The sequence below is a fragment of the Acanthopagrus latus genome, chromosome 6 (assembly GCF_904848185.1).
Source record: "Acanthopagrus latus isolate v.2019 chromosome 6, fAcaLat1.1, whole genome shotgun sequence".
Lineage (NCBI taxonomy): Eukaryota > Metazoa > Chordata > Actinopteri > Spariformes > Sparidae > Acanthopagrus > Acanthopagrus latus.
The window spans coordinates 27,007,584-27,019,878 of NC_051044.1; the positions used below are offsets into that span (position 1 = coordinate 27,007,584).

Here is a 12,295-nt window from a genome sequence, read left to right on the forward strand (position 1 = left end):
GTTTTCATAGGGACTATTTCTTCAGTACAAACAAGTTCCAGTGTAACCAAGACACACTGAGGTTGGTGGGTCATCCTTGAGTAATAGCAACTTTGTTTTGGGGGAAAGATGTAGATGTTAGTTTTGTAAATGAGTCGTTGTAATGGTGCAATGACATGTAATACATTGTAACTGGTAAAGCGAAGAAAGATGGCTGCCAAGCGAGATGATGTTTTAACATTTGCATGTTTGAATCTCTAAATGTTCTAATTAGACATCAGGACAGCCATGTTTGTGGCAACCAAACCGGATATTTTGATGAGACATTGGGACAATTTTGCAGTAGAAAACTTGTGGTTTATGGTCATGGGGCCACGTAAAGATCTTTTCTCAAACCTAACCAAGTGGTTTTTGTGTCTAAACCTAACCATGAGCACAACGAACTTAAGTTGCAACGTCTGTGGTTCGTGGAAAACGGGCCCTGGCAACATTTATTCCTGGGATCGAGTTGTTGAGCTCATACTCCAGACATGTCAGAGCTCATGAGTCATGTTGTGGCTGCATTATCTGCTCCCCAGTCACTGAATCAGTGGTTGTTCAGAGAATTCTATAAAGAACTGAAGGAAAACACGGCAGTATTAGTGAGGAACTGCTTCAAAGAAAGACCACTCATAAGTTTTCAATGTGAGATTGAGAGAATTCACAGAACTTGATCAAAAATCAGAGGACCTAGAGCCATATTTAGACTTTTGTTTTGTTTCAACTGGAGTTTATTTTAGATGTGAAAATGATTAATAAGGAATTGCACCAAAACATCATATCAGACTGGTGTGTGTCAGCGCTCCGCACGGAACGTCACATTTATGTGAGGAGGGCCTGCATCAGCTGATCATGCTCCAATATATCCCACAGTTCCCGTAATATTTCATCCACCTTTATGGTCTATAATAATATCATATGTTAATGCCTCTCTGTAAGTTACTGTGCTCGGATTAATTGATGTGAATGCGTCTGCTCTGGATGACTTCTGAGCACAAACACCTTCCATTACTGCGAGTTCCCTCCAACTTTATGTTGCCCGGCTTGTGATCAGTGTCATGACAACAACACAGATACACATGAATCCTGACCGCCCGGTGAAATACGACCCGCGGAGAGATTGCTTGCGATTTTATATCGTTTCCATTAAATCTTGTCTTTCAAAGCTCTTAATTAATAATACACTTGACATTTATGTTTTCCAGCAATAAGCTAAGCAAGAAACGATTTATGTCACCTAAAGCTTTTTAACAAATCAATGCAACTATTTGTAATTGCTTGTTTCACAAGATTAAAAGTGCTTAGACTTGATCTCTGTCTCCTGTTTAGTGGCCAACATGACCTGCGCCTCCGTCGTAAAAAACGCAAGTCCTGGTCATCAGCATTAGCTCCCGTCACCAAATCCATATCTGCTATTATTTCTGGAGTTTTAATGCTGTTAAAATTTATAGCTTATCAAATGCAGTTACCTAAATTGCTGTTAGGAAAAAGACAGTTTAACTGTCTCTTTTTAATTACGATATAATTTAAGGTTGAGGCTGAGATGAGAGGCCTGCTGGAGATGACAAACAGGTCTGCGTGGATCGAGTCTGCAGGCCAAAATAATGAGGGAAACAGCACGGATAGGCGTCTGAAAGGTGACATCTGCAAAACTGAAACACTCCTTGTTGAGAATTCATCTGGTAATATAAGTTTGCGGCTGTCAGAAATATATGAAATCAGTTTTTGATGACCTTAGAGTGGATAGCAACTGAGAAAAAAATAACTGTTTTATGCATTATGTGTGCTGCAAAAAGTCATAAAAATTGGATTGACTTCTTAATTCTGTCATCACTAGAGTTCAGTGACGTGATACAATCGAACTGTGCGAAGCGGTAACAGAATAAGAGACCCGGAGAAGACGATGTGAACAACCAGCATTTTATTGCATGTTTAGAATGCTCACGTCAGTCGTCGCCACTGACTACAACAGAGTGGTCTGCATCAGACAGACGAGGAATGATGAGGAGGTTACAGACTGATGGAAGTGATGAGCAATAATATTTCTCTCTAAAAAAAAAAAAAACAGGAAAAAGAAACTACAGAGTACATCTTCAAAGAAAAAAAAAAACAAGAGAGAGAGAGAGAGAGAGAGAGAGAGAGAGAGAGAGAGAGAGAGAAAAGAAAAGCTGCTGCAGGATGAGAGCACCGTGACAGCTCCTGGGCTGCACACCCGCCTCCCCTCCTCTCCCCTCTCCCTCCCTCCCTCCCCTCCCCCTCCATCTGTAAGAGAGAAAAAGAAAAGTGTGGTGTGAGAGAGGGAGAAAGAGGGGGACGGAATGACAGCGGGCTGGATGGTTGGCGATGGATGAAAACGAGGCCGTTGGAGCTCGGGTGCCAGTGTGTGATGTGATGTTGGGGGGGTGGGGGGTGGGGGGGGTCTGATGCCACGCGGCCGCAGTTTGCAGGACGTTAAAGTCTCCAGCAGCGTCTCACCTTCGACCTGCCTGCTGTGCTTGGTTTGACTCATTTACAGTGACCCTTGAGATAAAAATATAAATATCTTGATGCCGAACAGAATGTGTGTTTTCACCTACATGACATGGATGGTGATGACGATGATGATAATGATGATGATGATGATGATGATGATGACGAGGAGGACACATCTTGGATGCGCGAGTGAAATGAAATTTTCAAACAAACAAAAACAGCATTTAACAATATTCTTTACATCTTGGCACTGCATATTTTTTTCTTTTTCCTATTAATTTCATATAAAATATCATTAGATTGATACACCCTTATATTATTACTGACCACTTAAAACCATATCCCCCACCCCCTCCCGTCTCTGTGACCCTGGGATTAGTCATGCAAGATATCTCCGTCTCATAGAGGAAATATACCTGTCTGCCCTTTTCTCCGAGCAGTAATCTTTAACATACAGCCACAGAAGGCAGTGGTTGGACCATCAAAAGGAAGTATCAAAAAACAGCTTAACACAAAGAGGGAAAAAAATCTGTACAAAATGCTTAGGTCAATGATAACAGAGAAAAGTCTGTTTTTCTATATTACAGTTTAAAATCCAAAATGGGGGATAATCTCCCCCCCGGCCTGCCCCTGCCCAGCTCACCCAGACGTCTGCGTGGATGATGTGATTTTTTTTTTCTTTTCTTTTCTTTTTTTTTTTTTTTTAAAGCAAGGATTACTAAGTAAAATACATTTGCAGCACAGTTTGCTATTCCAATACATACAGCAGTTTTTTTTCTCATAGCTATTTCATAGTTAATACAAAGCAGTCGCGATAAAGCAAACATCATAACACAAATGTATTTTTTGATCTTAAAAAAAAGAGAGAGAAAGAGAGAGAGAGAGGGAGGAAGAGGACAGGAAAAGACAAAAAGGCTATACCGACATGTATGTACAACCTAATATTGGAACGCCCCTTTAAAACAACCCATCAGTACATCGGAGAACAGACTTTTGACAGGATGAACGGTGCCACACACAGCTGGGTGATGTTTTTTGATGAACAAAAAAAGGCCTGAGGTTTGGATTGGTTTGGCAAAAAACAGAAAAAAAAGGATGAAGCCTTTAAAGATAAACAAGCTCTAATTTCATTTTTTTTTTCTTTAAGTCATTTTCTTTCTACAGTATCAGACTACACATGCAAGACATACGACTAAGTGCAACTGAGTGAAATGTTTATTTTTTTTCTCATTTAGTTGACTCATTCCCTATAGGTTTGAACTGAGGTATGCGTACAAACGGTTTTTTTCTCATGCTGTTATCTTTAGTAATGTCGAGCTACACATGCTGAGAATGTTCTAATCTAACCAGCCATATTTTTCTCCTCCTTCTTTTTTCGAAATACCAAACAAACCAGCCGGACGAGGCGGCTGGAGGTTTTTTTGTGGATGAGCTTGGTCCCCCCGTTCTCACGATCCTAGCCCGGCTGTAACTGACCCATCCCACAGCTGCCTGGATATTAAATACATCTTCTGGAAACCACAGATTGCCCTTTTCCTCTTTGTAATTAATGAGCGGTGAACTTAAAAAATATAATAATCATAATAATAACAATAACTGCCATAAAGTACCTTGTACCCAGCTTATTTGTTGACAGGAGTGTTTTTTAATATAAAAAGTAATATGTTGACAGAAACTAAACACAATCATAAAGTCTTGCCAATCTTAACAAAGACGCTAAAACCCCCCTAAAAAGTGGCATACAATCATTACAAAAGGATACAAATGAAGAAGGAATCAAAAGAAGAGAAACATTGAATCATTGTGTGGTCCAGTTGAAGCATAGAATCCGTTTCACATTGTTCTCTGCAAAGCTTTTTCCCATTAACCAGTATAGTTTTGTTTTTTTCCTTTTATCTACATAGCCTTTATGTTGCACACAAAATCTGCTCCTGACCAAAAAGCTCCCTTTTTCCACTCACTGGCCCAAAGACAAAAAAGAAGTTTCCCTAATTTGGTCATCATGTAGTCAGACTGTCAGCGCCTCCCATTCACTTTTGGTCACTGCAAATTTCACTGCAGCTGCCCTGTTCGAGACACCCCCCTTTGTTATTTTTTTTGTTTTTTTTTACATTTTTCTATAAAAATGAATGAAACACCAGCTTGAGGAGCAATTTTTTTTCTTTTTTCTTCCCTCGATTAGATCTGCCACCGGCTCGATCGCGGCCAATGGGAGAGAATGGAGGAGAGATATTTGGCCTTATCTGCTATTGCATGGAACACACAACATTGACTTTGTAGTTTATCTTTGGTAGTCACAGAACAAGATAATCAAACACATCAACAACTGAAAATAAAAAAAAGCCAAATAAAACTTAAAATAATAATAATACTAATAATAAATAAAAGCAAATTAAAAAGTGGTTGACTGCAGTCTTGAAATTCATGGTCTCTTTCAAATTTGACTCCCTACCAAAGCTGGAATTTATTTTATGTCGCTGCATCACAAAACCACGTGTGGATTCCACTCAGTTCAATGCTGTGGACTACATCTATTGGCTTTTTGGGTGTCACTGAACGTCGAGGTCTCCACTTTCCCTAAATGGCATGTATGGATGTTTGGGCCCTTTTGTGATGGCTGTCAAATGCTGGAATGTGCAATGTTTAGGTCTTATTGCAAGTCTTTTCTCCCCTCGATGAAAAAGGAAAAGTGAGCATTTTTTTTTTTTTTTCATCCCGTGTGCAATTATTAACACTCACCACAAACCTTAAACTAGCCATGCGTGTGATACAAATAAAAAAAACTACAGGGAATGCACGTTTATCTTCAAGCACTGAATGAAATTACAGCGTGGAAAAAGGCAGACACGTTTGATTAACAATGACAGTTGTGTTCAGGAATCACAATTAGTTGGTCTAAATCATTATCTTTCGCCGGTGCACACCTGACATTTTCATTTTCCGTGGAAAAAAAAAAAACAAAAACCCGGAGCTTGTAAGTGATCAGAAATTCTGTTGCAGCTCAACATGCTCTGCCGTGAGGGGCTGTTTTAAAGTGTAATTTCATAAGGATAAATCATAACCTGCATGATTTCTCTGTCATTCATTCGCATCTTAAATTAAACTTCATTGATGCGTGGAGAGAGCCTTCATTATGAGTAGTGCATTGCCAATGGACTTCATGAGCGGGAGGAGGAGGATGAGGAGGAGGAAGAGATGGGGGAGGAAGGGGGAGGGAGAGGGGTGAGGGCGGGCTACACGTCAGAGTGACTGTTCTTTTCCTTTTTTTTTGAAGATCGTGGAATAAATGACAGAAAAATACTACTTGGTATGTGACATTCTGCTTCATCTGTGTGTGTGTGTGTGTGTGTGTGTGTGTGTGTGTGTGTGTGTGTGTTTAATAGAACAACATGAAAGGAAATCATAAACATTCATCATCAAGTGCTGACCACACAGCATCTCCACAGCATGGGCATGAGGTCTGATCAGTTTAAAGGAATTAAACAACGAACAAAAAAAGATGCAACATCAACAACAGCACTGAATGGAAAAAAAAGACACATTATGTTGATAATCTATAACCTCTCAACCCCCCAACGAAAAAATACACCCAAATAAAAACATCCCCTCCCACCCGAGATGGAATCAAAACCAATGAGAAGTGTCGAAGGCAGTGACAATGAACAAGTCCGCACTCGCTCTCCCTCACGCGCGGTGTAAATTAAACGTCAGTCAATCCCTCTCTCTCTCTCTCTCTCTCTCTCTCTCTCTCTCTCTCTCTCTCTCTCTCGAGTTTGTGGTCAGATGTGTGTCTGAGAGAGGGAGGAGGAGAGAGGGTGGAGGAGGTGGAGGTGGAGGTGGGGGTGGGGGAGAGACACAACCCCTCTTAGCAGTCCGCCGAGTGTGAGTCCGTCCTGGCTGCGCGGCGAGAGGTCCCCGGCACCCCCTGTACCAAACAAGTCCGATCCCACACACGAGTAGAAATGAAGTTCGTTTTCACGTTTTTTTTTTTTGTTTTTGTTTTTTTAAGCTTTAATTGAATCAAAAGTAGAAAGTAATCAGAAAAAGGAAAATTCCACGTGTGGGGGTGTGGTTTTTTTCTTTGTTTTGTTTGTGTGTGTTCTTGCTATGTATTGTAATGGCACTAAAAAGTTTTTACTCGGAGACATTTTGAGCGCTGTCATCAGTGGCTGAGACTGCAGTTCAGTGTTTGTTATCTGCGGAGCGGTTTTCTCCCAGATCACCCAGACTGCCTCTGCCTCTGAGGCCGGAGGAGGTGAGGGAGGGGGTGGGGGGGGTGGGGCGGCGCTAGCCTTACAGCATGTCGTCGTGGCCCTGGTCGTCGTCGTAATCTCTGTGGTGATCTAAATCTGGACTGTGATTGGCAGTCGTTACCAGGGAGAGGGGCCCTTCGTGGTCTTCGGGGTCCAGTGGTTCCTCCTTAACGCTGATGTGATGCCTGGAGGAGGAGGAGGAGGAGGAGGAAAAATGAAACTCTTAGTTCTTTAACTTTCTTAATTTTTCTTCATAACCTTTCACAAATTCAACTGATTCTGTTTATAAAGAAGGAAACAGGGGAACAAAAACAAATGTCTAGCTTCAATGAGACTGTGAGCGGGGGGCCTCGCTGGTGCCGATGATAATTTCAGCTTTTCTTTTGAGGTATTCCAATCCCGGCAAAGCTGCGGGCTTTTTTATTTTCATGGCAACCGACAACAGGGTATTCACTTAGAATTGATAAATGAGGAAGATTAACAACGCGAGATGACGAGAGGAGAGAATGGACTGCGCCGAGCGAGCGGGCTGCCGTTGTCAGCCTCCTGGTGGCGGAGGATCAGCGGCGCGCTGTGTGTTCCCCTTCCTGCTCGTTAACATGCACAACCTGCGAGGCGGGTCTCCAGAGGACGACCCCGAGCCGGCTTCTATCATTAATCAACTTCAAGCAAACACAGCGACCAGACACCGGCGTACATGCTTTAAACTCCAGAATTAATGCATATTTTCAAGCAAGTGTCAATAAGGGAAGAAAAGCGCTGGCAGGAGAGGCGCGCAAGGAGAGCAGCGGCGGCTCACTCGGCACAACACCGTGATAAGAAACAGAGCCCTTATGAGAATAATAACGCTGTCACTTGTAAACAAGGCAAAAACATGAGACCACCCACCCCCTCCCTCCAGCTTGCAGCCTGGGCAAAAGAGCCACTAAAGAGATGAGATCTGCCAAATTTCTCATTACAGAAGCAGAGCAGGAATAAAGCGCGGGGGGGGGGAGAGGAGGCCTGGCTGTGGCAGAGAGGAAGAGAGAGAGAAAAAAAAAAACTAAAAACATTATGAGCAGCTGCAGGGGACTCGCCGCTCTAACCTGCGGTGCCAGGCTGCCTTAGTGGAGGCAGAGTGGTGTCAGGATGAGGCACCGGGCTCATTTACTACAACAACAAGGGACAACTGGCAACATTCTTCATCACCAAAGCCCACATTTGATTTATTCGCACCAGGACGTCTTGTGTGATCTGCAACTATTGTGACGGAGACGCCTGTATGCTAATGAGCCGACATGTTTTTGTGTAAATTAGAAAAAGGGGGAAAAAGTAAAGTCAGCTTTTCTATCACTTTCACATCAAAGTAACTCCACAAGTGCTGTTGCCTCGGGTCTGACTCCGTGGCTGCGGGGCAGACATGAAATTGTTATTATTATGCTATTGAACTGCATGCTGATTCTACACTTTGCTTATAATTAGCCGTCTCTGGGTACCTGCTTCTTGTCTGGCTGTTTAGGAGAAGTGCTCTGGTTTCCTCAGCAGTGTTAAAAAGCTGCGTCTTGTCAACCGGCAGCAGCACATGTGGAAAACACATGTTGTTACACAGTTAACAGTGGTGATGAACTTGTATTTGGCACAGAGCGAGCCAGAGCCATCGCATTAAAACAGGGATATTTTTTGCACATGTTACTTTATTGCTTATTCCAGAGACTTCCAGTGCTGCCGCTACTGTACATAACATTTAGTGCTCAATCCGTAGGCATGAAGGGCCGCGTATGTTTTGCTAATAAGAGAATAAAGTTCTTTAAAAGCAAAAGAAAACATTTTCAACTCATTTTGTGCTTGAATAAAGCTTATAGACATAATTATGGAGCGAGAGTTTGTGAGCCCCATCAGCCTAAAGATAGAAGCAGAGGGGCAGAGGGAGAAGCAGGCTGCCTTTAGGCCAGCACACCCATCCTGTCTCTGCCTTTCCTGTTCCACAGCCATGCTCAGAGCTATGTTCACAGTGATTAGAGATGGCACTTTCCTCCATTTGGCCAGGAGCTCATTACTGCACCTTTTTTTTGTTTTCAGGCAGAATTTCCCCCAAGCTCAGACATTTCAGGAGGCCATCCCCGAGTCTACCCGCGCCGCACGTCGGTGGTCTGCCCCCACATCTGGAAACGATGCAGCGTGTGCTGTATTATTTTAGGCTTCAAACAACTTAGCAGACACTCCTATACAACAAGTGAACGGGGAGCTGCGGTTTCCCGGCCGACCGCAACTTTCCTACATGAGAATCTTGGATGATGTCCTCCAGACTAATTACGCTTTTGTGTTGTTTTTTCTTGCCACAGCTCGGAGGCGTTTGTGAAGGTGTTGCGGCTCATGTTTCGGAGCCAACAGCTCTGTCACTCTGAGTTCTGGCATTTTGTAAATATTTGAACGAATTGGAATGCTGATTATGGCGGGACTCAGGCAGACAGCAGGACACATGAAGGAGAGTTCATAAACTCGCTGTTAGAATAACAGACAGGCTCCGGTCTTTTCTTTCTTCCAAAAGGTGGAGTTTCCTTTTCTGCAGGGAGGCCAGCCGCAGATCTGGCCATGACCCCACACACCACTCCAATATCACCCCTCTTCACTGTATTTATTGTCCTCTTATTGTTTCTGTTTCATCTGATGCCATGCATTAGGTAATTTTAGAGCATTGTGGGTGGGTATTGAAATATTCTGTCTATATTTCTTTAGAGACGGCGGCTGGAACTCTTTTCCTCTCCCCTATTTTCTTACACAGACCATGGTGCGGATAGAAAGCGTGTGCGTGCCACTCACATAGCTGGCAGGGGCGAGCGTCCCGGGCTGCTGTCACTGCCGTTGCTGTTTCCATGGTCCATCGCTCCATTCATCTCCTCACGGATGGCGTTAGCCAGGGAGTTGAGGGTGGGACTTCCAATGGAAGCAGTAGTGTATAGAGGTATGTTGTTTTCTGCCATTGAAGCCTGAAAAGCAAAGCCCGAAGCATTAAATGTGAAACGGAAGAGAGTTGTCAGCACTTTCTCAGTAGCCCATCACTCTTTTCACACTGGTACAACCCCTTCAAAACAAAGACCAGAGGAGAGATTTTTATTAGCTTTTAAAGTTCTGAGTGCTGCAGCTAAAGATGAAGTCACTTTTTGTTTTTACCTGGAAGGCAGCAGAGAGGGTCGGACCATAACCCAAGCTGGTCTGAATGTTCTTCACTAAGGCCGGACTTCTGCAAACAGAAAAATCTAATTACAAACCACAGACTCGTGTCTCACCTAGCATGCATTCCTCAGCTGCAGGATCTTATTTCATAAAGAGAAATCAATGCACTTTGTATAAGAACTAAACACATTTACTGGTGTAGTAATGTGGATATTAAGGCTATAGTTCTAAGATGTTCTATCACTTGACAATACCACACAACTATCTGCAACACTTTGCATTTCATGGGAGGAAAGAACAGGTTGATGGAGTATGATGGATGGCTTGCCAAACACAGAAAGCATGATGACAACATTGAAGGGAGCGAGGAGGAGGAGGCATGCAGGTGGGGCTGGGCCTCTGGAGTTTGCAGGGCAGGCGGAAGTGCTTACTGTACGAGCAGCTCATCAAAGTTCTCATCAGCGGCGTATTTCCGAGGGCGACCTCGCTGTATGTGGCGGCCACGCTTAAACTCCTCATCATCAACGGTCCAAAAGGACCCAAACTCATCCTCTACTCTCACAAAGCACTTATGCAGGGAAAGGTTGGTGCGAATGGCACCCTGGGAAAGCAAACCAGCGGGGGGGGGGGGAGCAAGAGCAGCCAGATGCAGATGCAGTGATAGACGGGACAGAGACAGAGGACGGACACACACAGAGACACAGGGAGGAGGGCAGAGGGTGAAGACCAAAATGAAAAAAAAAAAAAAAAAGCCATTGTGAGTTATGAAGCATCACCAAAAGCATGGAGGGGAGGCAAACACCAAAGCAGCAGCAAGCAGGGACCTTGGACGTAATGGCACACAGACAACAAGATGAAGCAGCAACAGCCTCTTTCCATCAGTGAACGGAGACACAGGGCTCAAAAGGCCGAACCTACCCACTGATCTTTTGAGGCCGTCTCTTTTGGAACTCTATTTCGTCGACTGTCCACACAGCCCCTTTTACGTTTTCTACCCGCACAAAACACTTGTGAAGACTAAGATTATGCCGGACTGCGTTCTGCAGTTGGTGTAAAAACAGAGAGAGACAGAGAAGGTTGCTATCAGTACAGTAAACATATCTGCATAGGGAAAAAGAAGAAATATTGTGACAGGCACTGGATGAAACCTGAATGAAAACAATAAATAAACCAGAATGTTATTGGAGGTAAAATCGTCCTGAAGTTTCAAAATTACTTAAACAACATATAAATATTTCTTGGTTGCCATGGCAGTAGGGTTAGTGACATTCTCTGTTCTTATCATTCATGACGCTGCCTTCGCTGCTCATTCAGTGCGAATGTAATGAGTGAGATACAGAAACTAGCATTTTATGCATAATATCTGCATTGACTAGAAAAGGTCATTTAAACATTTCCTATTACATTATCTGAGGAGAGACAGCAAATTAAAGTCAAATCCAGTGTCCAATCCAAATCATTTAGGCATGAAAATAGACCTGAATATATCATTCCAGGAGCTACGCTGAGTGTATGTGTATGTGTATGTGTGTACACCGAGTGTGTAGAGAGAGAGTTGTGGAATCCAGTGTTAATAACACCAATGTGGCCCGCTGTCAGTAGGTGTGGGAGCAGTGTGTGTGTGTGTGTGTGTGTGTGTTTGTTGGGTCTCATCCAGCTGCATGTGACATATCAGGTATGGTTGGGAAGAGACTTCAGCGTCTTTCTCATTGAAATGTCACTTTCTGACTGTTGTGTGTGTTCATGTTTCTGGTACGTGCTACATATTGAGGACCAAGTTTTTAACCCACAAAGTGAGGACATGTTTGGGAAGTGGGGACATTTTGGCCAGTCCTCACAAATTCAAAGGTCTCTATGAAGGTTAAGACTTGATGGTTAGGCTACATTTTTTTGTGTGGGATGGGGTGAAGCACCCAGTCGTGATGGTTAGTCTGGGTAAGGGGAATGCATTATGCTACTGAAGATCCTCACAACTACTGAAGTACAAGCATGTGTGTGTGTTTGTGGCCTGGTGAAAAACAGAGTGTTCCCTTCTGAAGTGAGTGTGTGAGGCTCAGCCAGGAGTCACTGGCAGAGCTCTGCTATGTTAAACTAATGCCACCCACCAGCAGAACATCCCCACATATTACTGGGAGATTTCTTTTGCACTTTTCTTCTCTCCTGTTCCCTTTTTTTTTCTTCTGCTTCTTCTTCTTCTTTTTTTTTTTTACAAAAATGCACATATTCCTCTCCTTGGTTTTTCTCTGTGGTTCACGTGTTTGTTTAAAGGGTGGTTCATTTAGACAGAATAAGTGAAGTATTGTTATGGGTCGGGAGAAAGGTTCATTTATAAAAGGTATAATGCCTGGCTATCATTTAATTCTCCTTAACATCAACTCAATGTCTCCATCTGGTTTAAA

General features: G+C 43.2%; 1 protein-coding gene across 8 annotated transcripts in view; it reads right to left on the bottom strand.

Annotated features, from left to right (window-relative positions):
• Positions 1-1,924: 1,924 nt before the first annotated feature.
• foxp1b (forkhead box P1b) overlaps positions 1,925-12,295 on the bottom strand; it is a 168,126-nt gene continuing 157,755 nt past the window's right edge. For 7 of the 8 annotated variants that reach the window (XM_037099779.1, XM_037099780.1, XM_037099785.1 and 4 more), the window contains 4 exons: positions 10,815-10,936; positions 9,894-9,963; positions 9,543-9,709; positions 6,784-6,928 (listed from right to left, as the gene is read on the bottom strand). In XM_037099779.1, coding sequence (XP_036955674.1) covers positions 6,784-6,928; positions 9,543-9,709; positions 9,894-9,963; positions 10,815-10,936 — 504 coding nt within the window. Of the gene's footprint in view, positions 6,929-9,542; positions 9,710-9,893; positions 9,964-10,814; positions 10,937-12,295 lie in introns of all 8 variants that reach the window. The other variant, XM_037099781.1, reaches the window with a different exon arrangement.